The sequence below is a fragment of the Dinoponera quadriceps genome, unplaced genomic scaffold, assembly GCF_001313825.1.
Source record: "Dinoponera quadriceps isolate SergipeBrazil2010 unplaced genomic scaffold, ASM131382v1 scaffold1070, whole genome shotgun sequence".
Taxonomy (NCBI): Eukaryota; Metazoa; Arthropoda; class Insecta; order Hymenoptera; family Formicidae; genus Dinoponera; species Dinoponera quadriceps.
In genome coordinates this window covers 1,100,434-1,127,176 of record NW_014555341.1, presented here as the reverse complement: position 1 = coordinate 1,127,176, position 26,743 = coordinate 1,100,434, and the positions used below count along the sequence as shown (strand labels likewise).

General features: G+C 41.5%; 1 protein-coding gene across 1 annotated transcript in view; it reads left to right on the top strand.

Moving 5' to 3' along the window:
* Positions 1-26,649, top strand: part of LOC106743886 — a 38,212-nt gene extending 11,563 nt beyond the window's left edge. Inside the window, exons 3-6 of the mRNA XM_014618134.1 lie at positions 20,857-21,113; positions 22,426-22,489; positions 22,961-23,209; positions 23,917-26,649. Of these exons, the coding sequence (XP_014473620.1) occupies positions 20,857-21,113; positions 22,426-22,489; positions 22,961-23,209; positions 23,917-24,288 (942 nt within the window). The 3' untranslated portion in view covers positions 24,289-26,649. The remainder of the gene's footprint in view (positions 1-20,856; positions 21,114-22,425; positions 22,490-22,960; positions 23,210-23,916) is intronic.
* Positions 26,650-26,743: the final 94 nt, after the last annotated feature.

Genomic DNA, 26,743 nt, shown 5'->3' with positions numbered 1-26,743 from the left:
CTCGAAAGGCCGTTATACATCTGGCGATATCGTTTTGTACATTTGTGCAACAATGTGCTTTCATGGGCGTGGCCAGGATTTCAGTTAAAGGGGCGGGGAGCAGAAATCTATCTTCATGCAAATTTTACTATTATTTATTTAGAATCTTCCTACGTAACTGAAATACGCCAACATCATTGCAGGTCGTGAAAGTACTGACGTCCGGTGTTGAAATTGAGAAAATTTTCATTATATTCATTTTCATAAAGCACTACTAATACTTTGTCATGAGTTTTTAATCACAATATACGCTGTTGCTTTTTGCGAAATGTAAATTGTAACGTATCAGTGACATTTCTTTTACTTTTATGATTTCCATAACTGTTTCTCTCCTCGTCAAAATTTACGGGAGTTCCCCTCCCGTTCATTCTTAGTTACGTCCATAATCATTTCTTGAACTGAACGTTTCCGGACATCTACTAAACTTTCGACAAATTTGAAGGTATTCGAGTATCTCGGTAGTTTCAAGAATATTCACGTATGCCAGATCGGAACCTGAAAAAATGTCAGAAATCAATTAAAAGTTATAATTTCATTGCGCATTTCTCTTTCACTGCGTTTCTACGAGTAGGATCACAATCGTCTCTTAAACAGGTGGTTCCTCGCGAGTCGCATTATGCAACAATCCATGAGTCATTCGTACAGTGTCTTTGTTTCTGCGACTATCAAGAATCCCTCCTCGGTCGTTTCTCCTGCTCAACGTACATCATGCAACATCTGGCCGATCGTCAATTGCGGTGCGAGTCTCCGGTACAGATGGTCGCGCTTCTCGTACGTGCGATACCGAACAATGATGATTGTTACATTTAATATTCTTCGGTTATGGCTCTGCCGGCCTTTATGAACGTCGCATAATAATGGCCTAACATCGCGGTACAATGCTGCATGGGCGGAAAGGGGTGGATCTCGAGATGATCGAAGGAGTTAAAAGGTGTTTAAGTTCTACTTTTCACATCTCAACCAGCTTCTCCTTCGTACAATACTATACAATACAACGCTGCAGAATACTCGATTGTCTTATCACTATTATTGCAATTACAATTAACACGTTACTTCGGCAATGTGAAAAAGTTGGATTCATCAAATTAGTTTTCAGGAGTTTCAAGTAATTTCTATGTCGCTGTCTGTGAAAGTATCTTGACACATCACCAGCCCCGCAAGTTGCGCCTTATCAGGCTTTGAAAAGCATACGTTTCGTAAACAGTACGCAATAACTGTATCTCGAATTAAATTTTGATTACTCTTGCGACATAGAAGTATAATAAAATAATCCATATGATAAAATCTAAAAACAAAATTTGAGAGAGTTTTTTTCGCAAAATCGCCAAAAATTCAGGTTGATCGGTTGACCAATGATTATCGAGAAATGGATAGATCTCGAATCAGCTGGCGATGCGTCAAGAATCGAAACATGAAGCACGTGTATTTACTCTGTTTACAACGAAAAAAAAGTAGGTTTTTAAAAGTCTTTCGATAACGGTACGGTCTTTCCTCGCGCGCGAGGATGAAAGCGCAACCGCGGACAGCGGCGACGAGAGAAAAATTACACGACGCGACGGGCTGCAAGACGAGGTGATTAATTCCTGCGGTCGAGGAAGTAACGCGAGACCCCGGGGATCGGATCTTTCCATGCCTCGGCCAAAAGCATAATGATGTGCGAACAGGTTCCACTCGCTCTTCGTCGCTCGCGACTCTGGGAAGTTTAACGCCCGACGGAACGAGCGGACGCGCGCGTGCATCATCTCGGCCGCCGCGGTGCGAAACCGCAGAAGACCGTCCTTTCTGCGGACGATACGCGGGGATGATGTCGCAGTGAAAGCGAACCATTGTATATTGTGAGCGCCGAATTGTGCGGTGGCCGGTGGAATCGCGTGAAGGGGCGGCATTGATCAGAGCCGATTACGGCGATCGGCAAAGGTGTTGAATTCCGGAACGGGAGGATCTCCGGTCTGTCGAGAGAATGAGAAGTTTTGTGCGTGTTCTGTCCCGCGCCTTTCCGCTCGTTCCGCGAGTTATTATGCTCGCGTCGAAAATTGCCTCGGCACCGTGTCCCGTTATCGTTTTTCTATCGCGGATAAAACACCATCGATTCTCCACGGTGCGTTGGGTTACACTTACTTACACCAGAAACGCTTTCATTCTACCTATCTATCTATGTGTACATATATCGGTAATCCTTTGTCCTACTGCCGGCTCTTGCACGTGCAATTTAAGAGGAGACCAGGTGCCACAATATTTTTTCCCTGTACCAACATAGCGTACAGTCGTTGACAGAAAGCTCGTCCCATTCCCGTAGGCACAGTGATATCGGAAATCCTGAATTTGGAGCATCCTCTCGGAATATTCGTGCATTGTGACTGCTGATTGTTCCGTGAACCGGCAAGGATGCTCCAAAGGAGCGGTCACGATGCGATCATTGAAAAATGACGCGTCTAACTCGAAATTTCCGATATCACTGTGCCTGGGGAATGGAGCACGCTTCCTGTCCACGACTGTACCGGTATTCTCTACCCACACATCTGCGCAGCTCCAATACAATCAAATTAACCGGTGTGTTTTGTTGCTAATCTCGAGCAAACGGAAGCGCGAACGGATCGTTCTGGTCACACCTTCCGTCGCGACAAAGCTCACCGTATTACAGAAATATGATGTTTGTCTGTTGTCGCAATAATTCAGCGCGCAGCACGGCCGAGCGCAAACAGAGTTATCGCGGCGGCTCCACACGAGCGCGTTGATATCGCGCGGCGATACACGCTCAACGGGACGAAGCGCGTCGGCGAACGAGAAAGGGGAAGTCGAATGAAGAAACTTACTACAACGGCGGAGAAGAGAGCAGCAGGGGTATAGTGAGCGTCGAAAGAAAGAGTGAATGGGAGCACTGTGCGCCAGATGGCTCGGCGGATCTCGGAGACGACGCGCACCGCGCGCCCTGACTCCTCGACTCGATCACATTACTATATAATAACCCAGAGAGATCGACGATCGTGCAGTACGGGAAGCATATCGCCGACCGATAACCGTCATACGACTGACCTTTGACAATCCGTGGCGTTTTATGAACCCCCGGCCGCGGTTTATCACCGCGAGATTTCTACGAATCCGAAGGAATCGTAAAGAGCGTGGGCGCCGTTTATTCCTCGGCGGGTGTGGAAAAATCTAGAGTTACTATCGAGTCCTTGAGGACAATCGGGATAGCAGAGCCGAGGAGAGAACAGCAGGAGTCTCTTGTGCTGCGGGAATAGCTTCGAGCGAAGAGAAAAGTTTATATTCAGTGCTGAAGTAGAGCCGGCGTTACGGGCGATAACTTTAGAGAGAGACGAATCACTTCATGATACGTAAAATATTTGAATTGCGTTCTGAGAGAGCAGAAAAGCGTCTTGGGCTTAACGATAAACGCGTGGACGAAATGGCAATTTTACAAGCTCAAGCGAAGCTGCAGGATTACACGCAGTATGTTGCACATCCTTTCGAAGTCGACCGACTAGACGCGCAGGAATGCAGGAAAACTAAACAGAAGGTAACTCGTGGAACAGGAGTAATTATCCGGTGTTGGAAAGCACCGGTGTCAATTCTAGGTGTCCAGGTAGTACCCGCGAGTTTAGATAGCTGGATGTACCTGGGTACACGCCTTCTAAATCAGGGCAGCATGTTTGGATATCCGGATAAAACCCGTTAATTTGGATAATTTCTCTGGTGTGATAAATCGACTCAGGAATCCGGATACTCTCTTTTCTTGAAATGGAATCTCACTCAAGACAAGTGAAAAATGATAATATTTCATTTAATATATTTCACTCGATAGTGAAGATACCGCCACCGAAGTCGCGCACGGAAAAAAAAGAGAATAGCTTTCATTGATAAAAATTAGCCGTACACAATATAATTGAAATTTAGTTAATTTAGGTAATTTTTTTGTCCCTATTATTTAGTTAATTTAGGTCCCTATTTAGTCCCTAATATTTAGTTAATTTAGGTAATTATTTTGTCCCTATATATTTTTTGTCCCTATACCTCGAGTGAATTTATTCCCACGAATGCAATATATCGCATTCATTCTTCAGTTTTGAATCAAAATATTCAATCGACGATTCAGAGTGGAGAATTCACTCAATACGAATGGAAAATTATTCGAACCCGAGTGATTCAGCCGTCACTCTATTTTTCGAATGGAATTTCACTCCGAGAAATTTGGAGAGTAGTGTCCGTAAATTCGGAGATCTGGTTTACGTTAATAGTATGTTACTCGTGATAACCGGAGTCACGTGAAACGAAATGACCGGGAAGAGTGGAAATATACGAATTTTCTTGATGTAGATTCTCGAAGGTACAATTACACTTGTAAGGGAACAACCCTTGATCGGATCTCGAGGTGATTAAAGCGCCGATATACTTGCGTTTCGACGTCTGGAACAATCGGAGCGAGCGCGCTACGCGTGATGCACACGGAATATCGACGTGACGGTCAGCGTACCGTGTCTCGTGCGCGTGTGCTCGTGCCAGCTTTGTGCACGCACACGTGCGAGGCGGGTCGTTGAAACGCGTAAACGGTTGTAATACATGGCGCAGTAGCGTACATGTTACGCCGTATTATGAGTTAAACAACGTAATGATAGCCACGGCGCCAGTACCGCGACGTATCTGCGTCTGTAGTCTACGTATCGGGTGTCAAGGGGAATGTCCGCACGATAAAATTCTTACTAATTATTTCACACGATACCGATGCCTTCCTGGAAATTAAACCTGCTGAAAAAATTGCATGCATTTCTATCCGCTCACTTCACTACTTGTCGATTTGATTAATTTTATCTTAAACATTTCTTACGATTTATCGCGACTGAAATGTAAATAAGATCGATACGAACGGTGAAATATAAATTGATATTCTAGTCATGCGCGTGGCGCATCAATATCGCTCGTTTCTTTAAATATCTATGAAACGGGTGTTTAAATTTAATTAGTGCAATCTCATGGAGTTATACGGATGAGTTGCGAATGTATTCGTTAAGCATCGCGATCAACAGTGACTTAAATAATGTATTGACTTATGTGGCGCCAGCGATATCGCGTTTCTCTTCCCTGCTGTGTAACGGGTGGCGCGAAAAATGCTGTATTTACTGAATTATAGAGTCCTCAATGAAATAATAATAAAATAATTGAGTGAAATCAGTTTTGTTGCTTCAACCGCATTTAGCAGCATCACACAGCATTTTTATTGCTTTTAGTGTGACGGGAGATTTATCTTTTTCTTTCCTCGAAAAAGATTTCTGATCTTTTTCGAAAAAGCAGTCTTATCATTCACGACTGGAATAGTGATAATAACTATTATAGTTAACTGAAAGTTAACGATTTCTTCACGTATGTACGCCTTTTTTATCGTTGACGGACAAACTGCCTCAATTCCGAAGTTCTTCATGACCGCGACGAAAGAGTTAAAGCACGAACACGACACTTCCGGTGCAATGAACCCGTCGAACACCCTCGCAAGTTATTACGACACCAATATTAGTTTTACTGCGAACCTCTAGAAATAGTTAGGTAAGATATACTTCATCGAAGTCTCACGGCGTTCGACAGCCTATATATAGGTATGGTTACGACTGCACAAAAAGGAACACGTCGAATGCAGGTGCACGTTGCACCTGCGTTTTTCGAACCCCCAGCGATGACCAAATGAACGGCACAAACGGCGGTAAATAACTTTCTCTGCTTTTAACGTTTGCTTCGGATAATCGCTCGTTGTCCATGAAGATAAATATTAAAGATCACGATAATTGAGGAAATTCAGGTGAAATTTTTTCGATTTATTTGGAATTCACCGAGTGGGGAGAAATTATAACCTAAGGTTAGATTTCTTGTGGCGGATTTCACTCTCGCGGTGGCGCACGACTTATTGACACTTGGTCAAGTGAAGTCAAAAGGATGGGTTAAATGAAACGGAACGTCATCGCGTTTCGTCGTTTGCCTTTTTCGACTCGCAAACAATAATCTCGGATCACAACGGCTTTTCGGGCGAGGGAATCCGTATTTGGGAGTTGATCGAAACATACATGAAGGCCCTATTCAAATGACCTGTCTCTAGTATAATGATAAATATATCAGATATAAATATATATTTGATATAGATATCAAATGTAAATGTCGTACATATCTGACGATATATATCAGATATATACATATTATACGCAGTTTATATCAGATATTACATATTATACGTTATACACATACAAACAGTACACATAGAGACTCGCAAAATCTTTAGAAAATGATATTTTGTATTTTTTGGCCAAACCGCTCAATTGGCTCTAAATAAATCATTTCCGATCGACGATTCGAATCTCTTCTTTACTTTATAAGAGATTATGTTATAATATTATCATAACGTTATCATAACGCGTTGATTTTGCTACGGAGAAATAGAACCGAGCGGTGTGGAACAAATTGTTGTTGTCGAGAAATCGATGAATCTAAGCCCTCTTTGTATAAATTTCATGGCGTGCGACTCCTGGCGCGACTTTGCATTATTCATGGAAACCCCCGCACTTTAACTCGAGATAACCCGCCCTTCTCGGCGTTATCGTCGCGGTTATGCTAGCCGCGGTCAGGTGTGCGTCCAACGGAAGACTTCGTCGGTGCATTGACTGGGAACAAGGGCGAGTTGGCGGCCAAGATACGGAGCGTGGCGACGTGATTGGACGAAAGTCGAAGGAGAACAGGACAAAGAAAAGCGGCGACCGTGATTGTGCGCGCGCGGATGCACGACCGCGTTCCCTTCGCGAGCCCTTTCGTGACTCCCGCGAATTATCCCGCGAGCCCGTATCACTGCGAAAAATCAGATATTGCGAGCAAATTATACACTACCGTCGAATATCGCCTCGATACGTATCGGGAAAAGAAATGGCACAGTTTTTCTTTATTTCCCCCTCTATGCCGAGTTTACCACTTCATTGGCGGATATTTTCGTGAAATTGGAGACTACCTTTTCCTGACAACGGTTTGAACCAGAATGCAATTGCAGAGAATTATATATATGTATATATACATTATATGTATTATGTTATATGTATATATGTATATTTTTATTATATATACACACATATATACACACACACACACACACACATAATGTAGATATCGAACATTTCTAAATATTAAGGGGGATATTTTACACGTTACGCTTTAGAGCGTAAAATATTCGGCAAGGCGTATCACACAACACGATAAATTACAGAAGATCTTTCATGTCGAACATAAACCACCACGGCTACTCTATGTCTCCAACACTTGAGAGCAGACGAAAGGCTTTAATGGATGTTTCGGCACGCGTGTCGCGTACACGAAGGAAGCACTGTCCGGCAACGGGTCCCAGCCTGTACGTTATTGCACTACATTAAACACTTTAGAAGTGGAAGATATATTATCACTTAGTCGCCGGCGCCAGATAAACTAGAAAAACATTCTGTACCTAGGCTGAATTTACAAATAACAACGTTATGCGGGCGAATAAATCGTAAAAGTTATACAAATAGTTCCCGAACGTTAACTCATCAACCGTTGTCAAGAAAAAGAAATGTTTAAAACCAATTGACTTGCACTTGAAAAAATGTTCAACGTGCTTTAAACGCGATTTGGAATTCGAGAAACATTAAAGACATTTTGGTGTAATCATGCGTCTGGATATTTATGCTGGTCTTCCACACTTCAAATAGAGACGCATTTAATTGAACTCAAATTTAATACTTCCGCTTATAAACCGTGACTAATCACGAATCTAAATTTAAGCCACTGAACTGATGTATGTAAGCGCGCGAGTATCATTCAATTTAAACGAAGTTTATATTTACATTGAGTTACAGTCAACGACCGATATTCCTATTCAGCTGAAATGCATATTATCAACGATGATAATCTTATTATTTTTTTCAATTAGAAATAGATTTGTTTTCTTAAAGTAAATTCGCGACCTTGATATAAGGAAATATAATCGTATGTAATTTAAAGTACATATTATTTTAACATAAAATTTGTTAATAATCTACAGATCAACATTCTCTCTCGCAAATATGTTTGACGCGTGTAGTTCAATCAGTTAAAGGTCAAATCATGTAAACCGGTATACGGACGCACGAAAGGAGATCGCAATTACGCTTTAATTTGTCTTCCGCTTAAGAAGCGGATGTTCGAAGAGTCGCAAGTAACTATGCTTGTTTCCCTATTTCAAGAGATCGCTAGCGTGTCACGCTTGATGTGATTAGAGTCGTGTCTATGGGCCGGCATAGGAGAGGCGCTTTGTCGCTCCACCACACTCTACGAACCGGATGCGAACGTTCCACGCATGGCGGCAGTGTGTCGCTAATAATCGCGCGCGTGTTGGTGGTAACAGGGGACTTAAAGTTGGTCGAGTTGTTCTCGTTTAAAACAATCAGCAGGAGAGGAAGGACCAATTATACGGCGATGCTCTGTCACCGACCTCCTGTTGCCTTGGTGTGCTGCGCCAGGTTAAAGTGGCAAATACGAGTAACCAAAACAACGTACTCGTACACATGTAAATAAGCGGCTAATCCAGATTCTCGAGATGCGTGGGACTGGGAAAGGAGAAAATACTGGAGGGGTTAAGTAACATGGACAGTTTTGTAATGGCATGAGAGAGGAAGTAAAGAAATAGTAGGATGTTCGTTCTATTTTGTGCTCAGTCTCTTACATTATATTTTAGATGTTGAAACTTCCTATAATTAATGTCTACAACGACGATAATTGTAGCACATTTTCAATTCCGTATGCGTTATTGATTTGCATAAATAACGCGTGTATTGCAAATGATTCCTTATTTGTCTCGATTAATTGCCTAATTGTACGAACAATTCTGCCGCGGATAACCACGTCAAAGTCTCTTAACATTCGTTTTATGAAAGTTGCTAAATTGCTACATTGAGCGTGTACAAAGCAACATTACGCATGAGCGTAATTGCTCGCCTGTGGCAATGTAACGTTTCTCGGGGGAGAAGCGCCGCTTTCGCGTATCCTGTGAAAAGAAACTATTCTGCTATGCATATGTAATTACGGTTTTATTGCCACTTAATGAACCGGAGATCGAGAGCACGATGGTGTTAAAATTCGCGCAAAATAAAATATGGTTTATGCAAAGTGGCAGAGTTTCCCGATGGGGGCGTTTCTACTTCTGCATTTCTCTATATTCCATTTTTTACGGTATCTTTCTATTTCTAAGCAGAAAAATAGTGCTAGATTCAAATAAATAATTACTATAAGACTTCATAGCAAGTTTTTACTTAAATTAAGCCAATATTACTAAAATGTAGCACTTTTTTTCCGCATTCAAGTAATATTTATTTGATTTCAGTAAAATTTATTTAATCCGATTTAAATTAAAGTAAAAATTTGCTATGCAGTATTGAAATAATTATTTACTTGGATTTAGCATTTTTTTCTAACCTCTTTGTAACTCTTTGTGGAAAAATAAAAAATTATCATACTTTTGGAAAATGCTCGCGCTTGTTCTGTGAAATAATTGAATGAACACTTGGAGCGAGCAGTGCGACACTCTTTTCGCAAAAGGAAACTTTGTCAGCTGTCTTACGCCTTTAAAAACGCAAAGTCGGCACGCGACACCACGTCCGTTCCGCCTTTTAAGAAGCGACAGGATGTAAACTCGAAAACGATCCATGTTCCGTCGACCCGCTGCAACACACCCCATCCGCGTAAAAAGGGGTCAAAATAAAACTGTCTGGCACTACCACCGGTCGTCAATTGACTCGGTAGTATCCTGTGGTTTGCAATAATTTGCAAAAAAATATCAGGAACACTTTTTGCCTATTCTTTCGTATTTTAGAAAAATTATCACAGGAATTTAGTAAGATTAAGATTGGTAAACATGAAACAGTGAACTGGCGATGGGAGATGATGATTTTCCACACACACTTGAGAAAACGCTGCGCAGTACTTCCCTCACGGTCTTCGCACTTAATTCGACCGCTCGTGCTTCCGTGTAATTTATGGCATAACGTACTTATCTGATTTGCCCGCTGCATAATGCAACGTGCATGTCATTGCAGGCTCAACTCGTCCGAATAGAGACAATAAGCACGTCATTACGAAAATAGATACGTACGATAAGACCGAGTAAATTTTCCCTTAATTTATCAACTTGTTTTTGAATCTTGATACGGATGGAATTTAAATAACACATTGAGCGTGCCGGAAATATGCGAGGGGGCCTTGATGCAACTCAAATGCGACAATCAATGTATCTATTAAATCTGTATGTTCCAGTAACGAAGGAAGAGAAGTCTGTGAAGTAGTCGTGGAATTTTGTTGAGGGGACATCTTTTGCTGATCGTTAGATCAATTGACGAAAAGTGTTTGAGCTGGAGCTTCCGGCTGGAGAGACGGGTGTTTATTCCTGACACGTCTATCACGCGAATTGCATCCTCGTGACGGCACGCGCGTGCACTCATCCGTGCAATGAGTAACGTGCGGTTTCGCTTTCATCTTGAAGAAGCCCCGATGCCATATGGCACCAGAAGAAGGAGCTTACGCGACGACGCGTTCGCAGGAAGGAAGCTTTCCAGCACGGCCGTATTATATTCTGTGTACCGAGAACACATTGCGAGGAACATAGGTCCCGAGCCTGTAAAAGCAGGGCACGCGATGAGGGCACGTGCCCCCTTTTCTTCCCTTGAGGACATCGGGGGTCCTTTGTGTTCGGCAGAACGACCGGAAACGGGTGTCGATTGTCAGCCACTCGAACATCCACGGCCGGACACGGTCCTTCGACCGGCGAAATCGAGAAGGCACGCGTGTGGTCTTGCGCGCCACCGGCTTCTTATCGGAACGTGCGAGCGTAGAGCGTTAGAGATGCAGTGCGTGTCATCGGACGTGCGTAAATACGGCGTCGCCTGACGCTTTTATCCATACGCGTGTCTTAGCTCGCTGGTCATCTGAGACTGATGTGACTTCCGTGTGGTTTTCAACTTGCGTGTCGCGCTGCAAGTACGGCTCTTTGTTTCTCGCCTATGTGATTCACGGCGGAGTGCACACACGGATCGAATCAGTCTTAGCTCTTGTTTCGTGAAAAAATTCATACTGGAAAAATTATGCGGGTCTCGTCGTAAAGAGAACGAGGTGATATAAGTGAAGAAGTTGCCTTCGAACATAAATTGAAAGGATATGAATTGGATTGAGATAATATCGAAGTTTTAGACCGAGAATATCCTTATATTGAAAGATACGTATCCGAAATGCTTTTTATAAAACGTTTCAAAAAACAGCCTTAATGTATGATCCTTATCTAATATTTATTTAGGAATAATTAGATTGAGGAGTTGATGCCCGCTTGATAAGCCAATGTTTTTAGCATTTGTCTTTTGTACGTTATACAATATTATTGGTTAACTTATTAATAAAGATAGCAGACATTCTCACGCCTGAGCAATTACAACCGCCGATTAATACAGTCTTGTGGAACCATCAGCGACTATGACTTTTTATTGTTTTTTATATATTCTGAGGATAAATTTATCTATTTGTATAGTTTTCTTTTTCTTCTTTTTTGTATATCGTCGGAAGGATCCAAATTAGGATCGAAAGATCCGAATAAAAAATTTGTATAATATTCGAAAATTTACCGCCAGAAAAGACGATCTGGCTCTTACTTGCTTTTCTTTACGAATAATAAGTGAAGGATTCTTTTAGAAAAAGTTTACACAAAGGAAATAACGTGATGCCTGCACGCGTTATATATAGTTTGTTATTTCATGTCAACATTGTTGGACGCATCATCGGACATCTGTCACGGGCCAATTAATACGAACACGAGACAACCCGTTTGAGACAGTCAGTCATCATATGGTTTCTGTGTACGGCTCTCTTCAACAATACCTCCTACCAAGATTTATGAAACGATGAAAGCACTGTCGATAAAATGGAAGTGAATAAATCTGCCGTTACAACGGTAATCCGTAAAGGAGATCGCAGGATAATCTTGACCCACACTACATGGCACTGCCTCGTCATCATTATTACTGCCATCAACATCATGCGATGTAGCGTCCTCAATTTTATAACCCAAATGCAACAGTTTACTGTTCCGTGGAAATAGAACATAAATCGCGCACAATGTTGCAGTAATATTCCGGTTTTAATAGTTCCGTTTCGTGCAAATTGAGGATGTCGGGCTGTAAACCGAAGCAATAAGTTTCTATGTTTAATGAGCTCTTTCAATTTTCACGGAACATCGCTGCGACTCGGCCAGTATAAAGCGATCAATGTCGGAGGTATCGCAGGCGTTTGAAAGTTGGCGAAGCAATTTGACGATACTTTGGGAGAAAAGGAGAAGAAACAGTTACCGGTGTCGCGCCTGATCAGCCTGTTCGAAATGTTTGACTCGGGCAAGTGACAGCGATTGACCCTCGCGAGGAATTCCTGACCCCGGGGTATCGGGTTCAGAGGCTTCGTGGCTGAACTCCTCGGCACGCTCGATTTAACGTCGTTCTCTTCCCGACGAGAGGGACCGTGAAAACCGGCGCCTTCACGCTATCAGCAGATAGGGGGCTTTCAGGGTAAAAAAATACGAGTTCGTTATGTGCGAAGCTTAAATTATGTGCGCCAATTAAGCTCCTACGGTGGTAGGAAAAATATCATTTTTAATTAATCTTATCTCGTTCCGCGCAAGTAACTTGAAAATGAAATTAACTTCGCAAGAGATAGCCTGTTATTATTTATTGTGCGATAAAATTCTCGAAACTCATTTACTCTTTGAGTAAATTTAAAGAAAGTCACTTGGTACGTGTACTAATATATAAGATAAAAATATCAAGTGATCTTAACATGAAACAGCTTTTACTTTGTTAAACCAAAGAAAGAAAAAGTAACAGACTTTTAAGAGTCAAAGCACGGATGTCCTAATGTGATATAAAGTGCAGTTGCAAAGTGATCTTTCTCATTTTACCGGAACCACTGTAACAAAGATACTTATTACTACAGGATAATTACCTTTCTAAATGTGCTTATTTAACGCTTTCTCGTTCTAGCGAACGTAATCGCTTAAAAGCCACCTATCCGACGACGGTGACAGCCAGCCATGACAGAAATGATTTTCCGCAGGCCGCGTTCCTGTCGGCGAAAACGCCGCGATTTCCCAGGCAGAACATCCGCGTATTCGCAGAAACGAGCTCATTACCCAATCCACGACAGTTATTCATGTTATAGATCGGAGTTATGTAAACCGGGTCGTGCGACGTTCCGCCGCACAGGGGAAGCAAAAGTCGCACGGGTGACGTCCTGCCAGAAAGTCGCAGTCGGCCCGTCCTCGCCTCCAGCGGTTTCCAGTCACATGCTTTTCCACCGAGCGTGCGAAATGTGTTTCGTTCGGTAACAATTAAGTCTCCCATAGCTTTCGTGGCGAGCATTGTCTCGCGCCGGGAAAGTGGCGCGAAAGTAAGAACCCGCAGGAGATATATCCGCACCATACGAGAGAGAGGTTTCTCAGCGGACTCGCGCTATGCAATAGATCAGATCGGTGGATCAGCGGGTGATCCTGAAAGGACGGTTTACGTGGGACCCGGGGAAACGGAGAGAGTGGCGATTGTGTGCGGATCAATCACAGGGTCCTAGATCTAACGACTGCGTCCGGACCTCATCGCATGAAATTATCGAATGTAACGAGCAATTTGTCGGCACGGCAGAATTGTTGGAAATTACATGGCGATCGCGAGCTTGAATTGTAGTCGCGCGTTTAATTGAATAATTGAATACACGGCGACAATTGTATGTGAAGCGGTAATTTCAGTTACGGAGGTTACAATGGAGGCTCGTCTCTCGGGAAAAGTGTCGTTAATAATTCCCCTGCGTGTTAATAATCGCTGCGAGTGTTCAGCCGCCGTCGCGACGGCGAGTGCGATGTGATCGGCGAATTAATTCAAACCGGCGACAACCTGGTAATTCTATATTATCTGCTGACAATGTTCAAGGTGGCCAATAATGAGACCGCGTGATCCGCCGGTCGAATTATATGCGATCAGCAACGTCTCTGTTACCACGTGTTGCAGGTGTAGCGGAGTTTTAGTAGCTGATAAGCAGGCAAATCAAATGGATATTCGAACTATGCACCGATACAAATTATCGCGCGTGTAGTTTATTTCTATTTATTACACTCAATTTTCTTTTTCCCTGTATTATTTCGGGAAGATAAATTAATTTATCTTATTATAATATCAACATAAAGACTATGCATATCAGCGATATATAATAATAATAAGAGAAACAATTAAGAAAAGATTTTAAAGATGTTTACGAATATTACACACAACAATAACGGTACAAAACACGGTATAAGATACCGGAAGGCCATAGTAAATATAAAAATATGTACATCTCGTAAATTAAAGATGTGTGATTTTTTATTCAAATCCATATCTGCCACCCCACAAAATAAAAACAACACAATAATAAAATAAGAAAATATTCTGATGAATTTAAATACAGCTTTACACTTTGAAATCGCAGTGTGATGCTTACTAGATCAGCTTCTGTAGATAATTATACCAGCAGCATTTCGAACCTTTAAAAGAAATACAGAACAGCTCTCTCTCTCTCTCTATCCGTTCAGAAGCGAGTTTTTGTTTTAAACCTGGACTCCTCCGACCGGAAGCCGCGAGGAGGATAAACGAGAGGGACACGTGCTCGAGTAACGACGGTACCTGAAGGCTCCGTAAGGAAAAATGGCAGCTGAGGGTCGAAAAGCACGTGCCACGCATGAAAGAAGAGACGCAAGATTCAATAGAGTGCTGGGATAAGAAATTTATTATGCAGGGGGGTCATACCTGGGACACCAATACAAGGTAGTAGCCATTGAAACCGCTGTTCACGGGTTACGTGGGGTCACATGGAAATGAACGGACATCATCCCATCTTGAATATGCCGAATCTATAGGGTGCTCATGATATTTTCATACTCATTTGAACTAACAAATTATTGACCACTCGGGTATCCTAATGAACGTTTGTCGATCTATTGTCGAAGTGTACGGAATATCATGGAACTTCGGTGAAGGAAATTATCTTATGGAAGAACACAGTAAAAGTCGTTTACGTGTTTGCGAAATGTATGTGCGCACGCTTACGTGTAGTCACGATATAACTGTGATTTAAAAATTCTTACGGTAGCGTGCAAGTGGTCTCATTAAGAAACCCGGAAATCATGGTGGTTTATGCGAATTTCAGCAAGACTTGATGATTAAGAGCGTATGTGGAATTTTCAGACGGTCACACGGATTTACATTGTTCCGCGCGAAAGCAAGCAGACGCGTAATTTACTTGTTTTACTTCTTTTTCCCAACGCTATCGTAATTCGAGCAATTGAACGCGACCTTAGATTACACCGTTCGTATCGTTGACAGTTCAGTGCACGATTAGTCCACCGCCTATAATTCATCGATCAATTTAGCAGTTTTTAAACTTAACGAGGAATCTGTTTTTATCTTGGAGTAAAATTATTCCGTCGTTATTTAATTCTATCTCACCGCTTGACCGGAATATGATGTCGACGTTGCTCATCTTATCGGCCAGAGAGTAAGTAAAAATAGACAGCGTCGTGCCAGCGAACGCGAACAATAAAACCGAATGAATTGGCTCAGGAGTCATCCTTCTCGTTATATTTAAAATACACATTTACTTATATCAAACTCACACTTCCTCGGAAAGATGCGGACGTCCGCTGATATTGATTTCCAGTTAAACTCCTGGTTTCCTAATCAAGTAGATTTATCATACATTTATCCAAATTAATTATGCGTGAAGTGATATGAGAAATGTTCAAATTTATTGAATTCTTTGATTGATTGAATTCTTCTTTAATAACCATCCTTTTCCAAAAAAAAAAGTATAAACGTTTAAACTCACTGCGTGAATCATTGCACAGGTATGAAACTATTTATCAATTGGAAAAAAGGCAAACTCGTTTAAGACCGTTTCCGTTGAAAGGTGTCGTTTACCTTGCTCTGAAATGGGCAGACGTATACTAGATGACGTTTCTAGGCGAGCATTGCGAACTGAGCTGCCGATAAGGATAAGCACGTGATAAAGGCTGCTATATTTAGAACAGCAATATGGCTGCTGGCCGAACGGAACGAGCCGACAGTGGGAAGCGTAAATAAAAAAGAGCAATGTCTAATTTACTGATTTAGAACGTGCACGTTACGACACTATGCGCACGAATGAGCGGTTCCTCCCTCGCGAGAGAGGAGCGAGTTTGAGATTTTTATGGATTCCAGCTAAATTGGACCCCCTCATTACGGGAGCATCCAGTGACATATGGCGCCCACTGTCTCATTCCGTGTCCCGCTTTTTGTCGCACCGTGTGCTCGATACGGTGTATTAGCGGATAGATTTCGGTATTTCCTCCGCTTCTTCGAATTCCTCGGCGTGGTTTTCCCATTAGTGCCTCGATTTACTCGAACGACTCATTGGCGCGACGTAAAAGCGCAGCCATTTTCCTTATAGGCAATCCGCCACGACTTGTATAACTTGTGTAAAAAGCGAGGTTGTCAGACAACTTCTCCTATCCGCGATATATAATTATGACTCTTACAAGGCAATCGATTAAACTCATCGTCAGGTCTTACAGAATGAAATAGGTCTTATAGGAATGTCATTGAGAAAAGAACGCTCCGTATTTCACGATAATTTTATACGATACTTTCTATATTCATTATATATGAAAACCGTAGCGTTTAAGAATAACATCGATACTTTGATATCGAGAAGGAAGAAGGGTAGTCAGTAATCAACGACTCCATCTTTCTCAAGCTGTTTTATTATGTCTCAACTCTTGTGCACTCTCCACTTACAGCGAACAATCTCTTCCGAGAAGTATATTTACATTTCCGATGGTTATCACCGTGCAATTCGCCTTGCACAATGTACCGTAATATCGAAACGGACATGGAGTGTTTTTTTCTAATGGCTAAATTGCTGAAAATTTTCATCTCATCATTTTCTCGATGTACCTTATCTTACTGCAAAGTAGTATGACGCACACAAACCGCGTCACGTCATCTCAATGGCAAAGAACTCGGCAGTGTATCATTGTGTTACCGACTGTAACGCAAGATCAAGGGCACGAAAGCCAATCCGCATGCGATTAGAAACCCCTTCGTGCGCGTTTTTATGAATAGCGCACGATGATATCATGACGCATTGTGCAAGGTGAATTTTATGGCGATAACCATCGGAAATATAAATATACTTCTCGGAAGGAGTTGTTCTTACTGTGCGCGCACGTGGGACATAATAAAATAGCTCGAAAAATATGGGGTTGCGGATTATTCTCTCCCCCGGTTCCTTCTCGGTATCAGTGTTGATGTTACGTTCACTCCGTTATACTTACGGCGATAAAGTCATTAAGGCGGCGCTTTTAACGACAGTGTCAATCGCACGCGCACGAACCGAGCTCGATACTCCCGACTCGAAAAACGCCGCACCGAAATATCCCCGAGACATATTTCTGTCCGCTCTGTATAACCGGGTGCGAGATATTGGAGCTTCGTAACGGGGTGTCGTACCTTTTTTCCGATCCTGACGAGATGCAGCCGTTGCTTTGACACCCGCACACCTCTCGGCTTCCACATTATTTTTCCCTTTCATTAGCCGCCAGTCGGCCGACTGTTTTCACGAGGTGGTACTCTGTGTAATTTTTAGCAGAGTAGTTACAAATATAATATATGCCGGCAGTGTCTCAATAAATTAATCGAAGTCTTGAGGATTAAATCCCGAATTGAACGTGAATTTTTTTCGCATGCCTCATTCTCACCAATTTTACTTATTAAATAATCTATTCTGTAATTGAGATAAATATTCTCTCTTTCTTTGTGAATTTCAAATGTCAAATGTTCTGATAACAAGAGGAGAAATGTCATCACCGCAACACCGCGAGTTCTGTTGGACGGAATCGATGATTCATAACGATCTTTGCACCTCGACTCGGCTCCGCAACACGTTTAGGAAAGAAATCTGCTCGAAGATTGGTGCACGCGCGATCCACGTAAACGGCATTAACGTAAGCGCATTGGAATTCGAGCCGCTGAATCAGAAATCTCGTTTACATACACGAGGTTTCCGCGAAAAGTTCGTCGTGAGATGAAAATCTTTTCGCAGCCGGATCGTTGTATATTTACACCGACATTGTGTACCTTCTGCCTCGTTGGAGTGTTACTTGATAAGTAGAGTTTCACGTTTCCCCATCGATTCCGAGTCGTCGTTAAATTCTAGCGAGAATCCCGCGGCATTTATAAATTCGCGTGAATTCTGTTGAAAGTGAATTTCATTATAACTGGCGACACCAAAATATGTAAAAAAGTAATTTGAATCTACATATAGGTGAGAGATGGCCAAGAGAATCTTTTTACATTCAACTTTTTACACAGACCTGCCCGTGGCGTTGCACAATAAGGTGAAATTTAACCTCGACATGTTCAACTTAATACGCGATTGCGCCGGTACGTAATAGGCGCTATTGTCGATATTGTAATGAGCGCATTGAAAACGTAATCTCACGATTGTCCGTAAAACGTGTTTGTTTCGCGCGGAAGAGGCTTAGCCCGATCCGGACGGATCCAGCTGGATTTCGTGATCCAGGTTCCGATTTCTCACAACGATTCCAATTTATACGAGCTTCGGTAATCTTTCTCTCTCTTTCTCTCGGACGAATGTACAGGCACGTTCGAATCGCATGGTTGCATGTGATCGCAAAAGACTATGTGTTGAGAGGCTTTCGACAAGGTGATAAAACCATACGACTGGCTCGTAAAGCTTTACCGACGAAAAGTCAAGTTTCGACGACCCTTTGTGTGTAAACACGTTGCAAACATATGTCAGCGACGTATCAGAGCTGACACTCGATAGATTTGTAACATTGGTACTTTACATTTGAAATATCTCGTGTTCAAGGGAGCGATGCGAATTAGGAAGAGCGAGTTTTAGGAAGTACAAAGATACGTATGATTTATTATGAGAATTTCAACACTTAACTGCGCTTTATCGTACGTTTAAACATCAAATTAAATCTCAGGTTTAATTTAACTGAAATATATATGTAGGAAAATATATAAAAATATTGATACATACCCATATATATACATACTCGTATAATTTTATATGAAATGTGGTAAAATATAAATTGATTAGCGAAAACGCGCACATATTTCTTCTATTCTTTCATATATATCCTGCCGGCTTCTAATAACTTTCTTAGTACGAATTTATGTCTATTATACCCCAAATCCGCAAGCAGTGCCTCCTAAAAGCGGATGTATCAGTGTGATTGTTGGCATATGCGGCATCTGCGAACGGGGTGATCTGGTGTCTGGTTTATTTTCGGTGCGCGCGAACCCCCCCCATAACCGGTCGTATCTGAAGGGTTGATAGCATTTTATGCTGCGCGCGTGGCCAACTGTCTCCGAGTTAATTATGGACTAATTGTCGAGACTCGCGTCGTTGGAACTTTTTACCGTCCTGCCAAACGCCGTCTTCCTTCCTGTTGCTACCGAACTTAGTCAGAAAGGATTTAACTCGAAAAGAATCATCCCCTACTCCTTTTAGGCGTATTTTTTGCCTCGGCAAATATTTAACATGACTTATTTTTTTCTAACGAATATTAGGTATTGCAAATGCGCTCTATCGCTTATCGTTAATTTTTCTCGTCAGTGATCAATGAGACTTTTATATCTAAGCTTGCATTTTATATTATGACCGTTTTTTGAGCGTTCAAATTGTATACTCATCAGCTCATATTGACATCCCAGTCACGTCTAACCGTCCAGGTCTGCCGACGAAATCCACTGCTGCATCTAGACTGTAGACCGTAGCTCCGCATCCGTCCAGCAACCAGCTGTTGTTCCACGTCGGTCGCTCTTCACTCATTTCACTTCCCTGCACTCGCGACCGTGATTATTTTTACGGCGATTTAACGAAAAATACACAATAAATTTCAGTGCTTGAAGAATCTACTTGCTAACGACGTGTACAAAATTATCAATTAAATATCACGGCGTTGCAACGAGATCACGGAGGAAAAAGAACATTCGCTCAGATGATGAATGATGACTGAATGAATCATAACTGAAAAATCGAAAATAACGTCTCCTGCAGTATTTATCATATTTTTGTAAAAAAAATAATTTTTATGAATTAAGAGGAAAAAATATTGGATTGGGAGGATATCTTCAAACGAAGAATTGTATCAATTTGAAAATATCGTTTTTTCTATTTAATATGCTTTCCTTTCAATTCATAAAAATTATTTATATGACATTTTTAGTGGAACTGTATAGGATTTTTTCATGTAACTAAGTTGCATCTTCATATAAAATTATATATTCTTGCTTAATATGAAGATACGAGTCTCGAATTGATATTAATTTTTTTCCACGTACTTAGATATGTTATTGTTTCCGCGGTCACGTGACTTTTCGTCGACGAGACGCACCTGGGAGGATCGTTGGATATTCTTTTATTTAACGTTTCCCATATAATAATATAAATATTACACATTATTTGGTGGCATTCGTTTCCCTTTGATATCCAAATTATCCAAATACTGATCAGCGTCGCGCGAAAGATGAGCATACACGTCTTTTTTTAGAAGATAATTCTTAACATAAATCTTTCTGGAGATTCTCTAAGATTTGATTACATTATTATATCGTAAATATACACTATATACTATAAAGTTTACAGAGTAGTTTTATGAAGCTGCTTTTTCCAACGTATATTCAAATGTTCATAGGTGACTTTCGATTTTCGTTGCAGACGACCATCAAGGTCTACGCCAACTGTCTGCGGCCGGACATCGAGTATAAGACTTTGAGCATCACCTACGAGACAACCTGTCGCGAAGTCGTGCAAAACCTCTTGAACAAATACCGTATGAGGCACCGTGATCCTCGATTGTTTTACCTAACTATGGAAGTGACCGTGAGAAGGGCCAATGTACGCACCATCATACCGCTCGACGAGGACTCACGGCCAGCCGTCCTGCAATCCTGCCATCCTCGCGGCGATTCCAAGTACGTTTTGCTGCCTTTGTACTTGATCACCGGCCCTCCCTCGGTTTCGGTCGGCTTCGTGACGTAATTTCAGGGCTCGCGTCCATAAGCACGTCCTGTGGATCGCTGAGCACGAGCCAACAATGGCGAGCGTCGCTCACCAACATAATCCTTGGACACAAGTGGTCGCGTGGGTCTCCGCGACTTTTAACCCGCGGTTCACGAAGAACGCGTCTGTCCGGTTGCGAAGTCGGGCGGAATTTGCGAAATGCCATGGTGGTCTTGATCGTAAACGCTACAGATCGCTGGAAAACGCGCGGAAACGACCGAGATAATACGGTCGTGTAAACGTATCGTTGACCGATCGAATGGATTAATTAATTTTCTACCATCACAGTTTAAATCTAATCGACGATTAACTCAACGGAATTGACCAATCGCATTGGCCGATTAGCTGAACTGATCAATGCGATCGGTTAATTCCAGTGAGTTAATCGTCGATTAGATTTAAGCCATGATGATAGAAATGGGTATTAAAGTGACTCTCACTAAACTCCGATTAAGCTAATCGGAGATATAAAATTGCCGTCAGTCAAGTGTTACCTGTTCTATCTTGCTAACGTAAATAGAAATTATTCACCTTCCGATTATTGTTGAACGACAAGTTACGGAACTGAAAATTGGTGTTGACAATTCTCATTATTATTCATCGATTAGCTTAATCGGAGTTTAAAGAGTTTGGTAGAAGTTACCCTTACCTTTTTCTCAGTGATTGTTGGAACGACCGATAATCGACAATAAATTTTTAATGATTTTAAAGGAAAATGGTCACTTCTATTTTTAGATTTTATTTTATCCTGTGTTACGAAAATTGTAAAGATTCAGGTCAAGATATATTACTGCGTGACGTATTGTTTACGAAATGTACTCTTCTTAAAAGTTGATATAGCACTATTTGCGCAGTTGGCAATCTGTTAATGTGCATTATGATGGAGAAGTATACGATATCGTGTTATGTGGTGAGCCGTGGAAAAAATTATTGCAATTCGCTAGTTTATGAAAAGAATAATCGGCGCAGCGTTGATGTTCGGAACGGTTCATTTGCGAAGGAATTCTAACGCGCGCGGCCGATGTTTCCTCAGTAGGTTGAAACTTCCGGCGCGACTATACGTAATACAGGACGAGAGCATTTGTCTCCCAGCACAAACCGGTGCTTTTACTCTGAAATAACGCTCGTTGATGTCCTTTGAACTCACCGACTCCTGCCAGCGCGTCGCGGAATCTCCGCTGTATAAACTTGTGTGTGCTTACATATGCCTCCTCTCGTTTGCAGGTTTTCGTTGCAGACGCGCCGTGGCGGACTCGTCAAAATATACGACAGCGCACTCATGTCCGGGGTAAGTAAATTTTCATTTTTGTAGAAACTAACAGACGCGAACTGCGTCCTAACGTTCGACACTTAACATTAAACTAAACTATGATATAACATATTATATTTTTAAAATATAAAAAAAAATATATATATATATGCAAATATAAATAAAAATATATTATGAATGTATGTAATATGTAAACAGAATTATTTTTCTTTCAAAACTTATGATTTAGAGTAAATTGCAAATTATATTGTATAATATATATTACATTGGTACATATGTAATTATATTATTGTATTGTACCTTTTCTTCTAAAATCATCAGGATTAATCGTTCCTCCCATTTTCGCATATTTTGTATCGGTCACGGTACGTAAAATCGGCAACTATATTGTTCCCAAGCATTCCCCGCGCGATAATAAAATTCTTCTTCCAAGAGGTTTCATTCTTTACCGCAATAATTGAGAGCAAACGGAATTCTTATGGTTCGCAGTCTAAGTACAAGAGCCTTCTGGTCTCGGAGCAGACCACCGTAGACGAGTTGATCCAGATGCTGCTGAGTTGCTACAGCTCCAAGGAACCAGTGGAGCAGTTCTCTCTCTACGAGGTCTGTGAAGGTGAAGAGTACCAGAGGAAATTACACCCCGACGACTCCCCGCTCAAGGTTACGCAACGGTGGACTAGTGTGGATCGACACCTTCGTATTAGACGCAATCCAGATTACAATCCACACAGGCGGAAGGTATTTACTATATTTATTGCCACTTTAGTGCGAGAGCTCTTAAATCTGTTTAAATGCGTGAACGTATTCATTATCAGAGTGAGAAAAATCCACACTGAGAAGAAAAGTAGTAGAATCAGCGAGATTTTGTTTAAGCGAACAACACATTTTCAAACGCAACGTTTAGTCCACTGAAGAAATTATGCAGTTACCGTAATGAGTTATCAATTGATTCGACGATCGCGATTTGGCCTGCAACTGTATCGACGCAGTATTTTTTGCGATGAATTTGACCGTCAATTTTACTGACCTAACAGTTTTTCCCATGCGGTGCATTTGAACGAAAAGAATGTTTTCGCACCCTCCGATTTATTGAATAAACGAATGTAACTTTCTCAAAATGTCTCCGGCTAAAAGATTGACAAGTGATCTCCATCAGTCGCTTTGTTTATCTTTACGAAGCATACGTGTGAACAAATGCACGGCTCAAATTGATTGTGATATTTGGTTTGTAAAGAAGCGATACCTATCTCTCACGTGGTGACTCAGCTTCGACGTTCCTCTCGCCGTCGATCTTCCGAGAGGAAAGAGCACGAAGCGCATTGCACACCCAAACAAAGAGAGACCGTAGTCGTCAAATCCAATCCGTATAATTACGCTGCCATCGGAATTATTCATAAGGGCTTGATAGAAAGTCAAATCCGTTACACAACCCGGCGTCGTTTCAGAGCATGTGGGCGTCGGATTCGAGCATCACCATGGCGATGTCGAGACTGAATCTCCATGACGATCTTCCCAACTATAACGCCAGGCTCGACAATAACAATCACCTGAGCCTGCATCACCTCGCCGGGAAAGTCACCGCTATCAATAAGAGCAACAACAACAACAACAACATCATCCATCGGGATCAACATCACACGTCGCTGGGCTCCATCAGTCAGATGCCGCGGATTGTCGTACCTCACGCCGCGGATCTTCCGCAGGTGCAACTGCCGCGGGTGCAGCAACTCCCGCAGAGCGTCCCGTCGACGCCGCTCTCGTCGAAACACGTGACTGCCTCTTCCTACGCCGATTACGAGAATTATCTCTTTATATGAGGACCGTTTAATCGTTCACGAGCTTGCATCGGGCGCGATCGAAGACGGAGAAAATCGGTCGCGCATGTTCACCTCGCAAAATGGTCAGAGTTACCAGGGATTCGTTGGTGGTGCAACATGCGTCAGTGCTATTTGATTATTCTTCATGCGTAACTTTCGGACGTCGAATATTACGAATACTCTGAGACGTGATTAATGCTGCAAATTCTAAGCAAATTTGTAAATACATCGTAAAATCGTAAAATCGTAGCTTACGAAGCATTCGTAAGAATCTGATTTTTCACGCTTTACGTGACGGTTTTACTTAAATTGCAATTATGTATTACGATTTGCACCACTTATCGTTACATGTTCATGATTATGATGAGCGGCTAATTTCAAATATAACATGTCATATGAAAGTCATCAACTTATTTGCAGATTCAAGTGATTGGTTTTTTTTTTTTAATATGAAATATGCCAATTTTTATGATTTATATATCATTAAAAAATTTTTTATTCATATTTTGGGTCGGGTGAATATTTTGGGTCGGTTGAAAATTTGTTAAGCTTGTTATTAGTTATTAGTTGTGCTCGTAAGCTCACACACGAACTGTAACTTGACAAGCAGCTTCACAGTTGGCTGTAAAATTTACGAAAAGTCGTAAATATTTATAAGTGATCGTACGTCTTACGATACACATAGAATTACAGTTCCAATCATAAGTTATTACGAATCTTACGGAAATAAGTTACGAGTCTTACGATTTTACTTAGAATTGCGCAATATAAATGTATATCTTTGAAAGATAGTACAAAAGGATTGGTGCCTTTGGTGTGAAATAATTTTGCTTAATTCTTGCTTGATCCGATCAATCTCGCTACGATGACACGCGAGGAAATGTTTATTTCTTTATTAAGAGGATCTGCGTGCATCGAAGAAGGATCATTTTCGATCGGACATCACGATGTTCGATTGATAATTGAATGAACGCACGAAACGCATTTGTACTTGCCGATGATCTTTCTTCCAACTGCATTTCATTATGTCCGTTATAGTAGTGTGGTATTCTAAATGAAATTCAACGGGAATTTCCGACAAACTTCTGAATATTCAAACGCTCGTTTGACGCTTGCGTCTCGGCTGATGGAAGGCCGCGATAACACTGAACAAAGAGAATTTACGATATTAGTTAGTAGTGAGGGAAATTGTACCAAAGGTAGACGTACGTAATATATATATATATATACATATACATATACATGTATAAAATATACGCCGCATTAAAATTTGCGGCGCTTATATCAAGCCTGATTTAAAATTTATGTAATTTTTATGAACTCACATTTTTGTCTGATATTCGACAGAAAGCATCAAGCGTCGATCACGATGGAAACCTTGGAAATTAATTGTTTTTTTTTTTATTATAATTGTATATTTTATTATATAAATTGTCAAGTGTCCTAGGATAACGGCGAAAATATAATCGCACAGTTCAAAAGTAAGACGCGCTCAAGTAGAGCGACGTATTTGAAATATGTGAGCGTCAATGAAACAATGTAGCATTATTTATTTATGTTAAAATGTAAAGCGTCTAGTTAAGCTCGTTTGAAAGCAATTTTAAATTATTGATAGCGCTCTCTTCTGTGCAAAATTTCGTGCAATCTGAGCCGACAGACTACCGAATATCCTCTCTGCGTGTGTAAATACTAATTGACGGGCGGAAAGAGAAAAACGGCAAATATTTAAGCAACACTCGCTGTTGTCGCATTGATTAGAACTCCCGTGAGAAATAATCGCTATCAACAGTGCATGTATGTACATATCGTTCCTCCTAATCACGCGTGATTACGAAAACAATTGATTAAACGTTCAACCTCCTAAGCCCTCTTGTTTGCCGATCGCAATTCAATTTCTTTCGCCGTCGTGAGAAACAAACAGCTTTATCGCGTCAGAGCTAATCAACCGTGCAGTGGTAATGCAACATTTGAGATTGTGCGAAAGACTTTGAGAGTTACTATGCGGTAATGGCGATTCGCGCGACTTCGTCATTTCCGCACGGAAGGAAATGAACGAAGATCAGCCGTATCTTCTCGCCACCGGGTTTCTTTATATCCTTCTTTGCCAAAGAGTCGGTACGATGCGTATATGAAAGTGTGACACGCGCGTCGATTATTACGGCAGCCGAATGTGCATTTACATAGAAGAATCCTTGTTGCGTATCTCGTCAGTGGTGGCGTGCGTCGATGGGACGTAGTTTCGTGTCGCAACTTCCGCGTTCTCGAGCTAATGTACCTACGTAGAGTGTAAATACCTTTTTGTATTATCTCTGTTCATATTTTATAAGAGAAAATATCGAATAATGATTTATGTGTCCTAAATCGTCCCTTGTGTTCTTATTCTTATTCCGCCTGTACGTAAAATTTAAAAAAAAACGATTGTGCGTTCGCACCGACGACAATGTGACGATTGCTT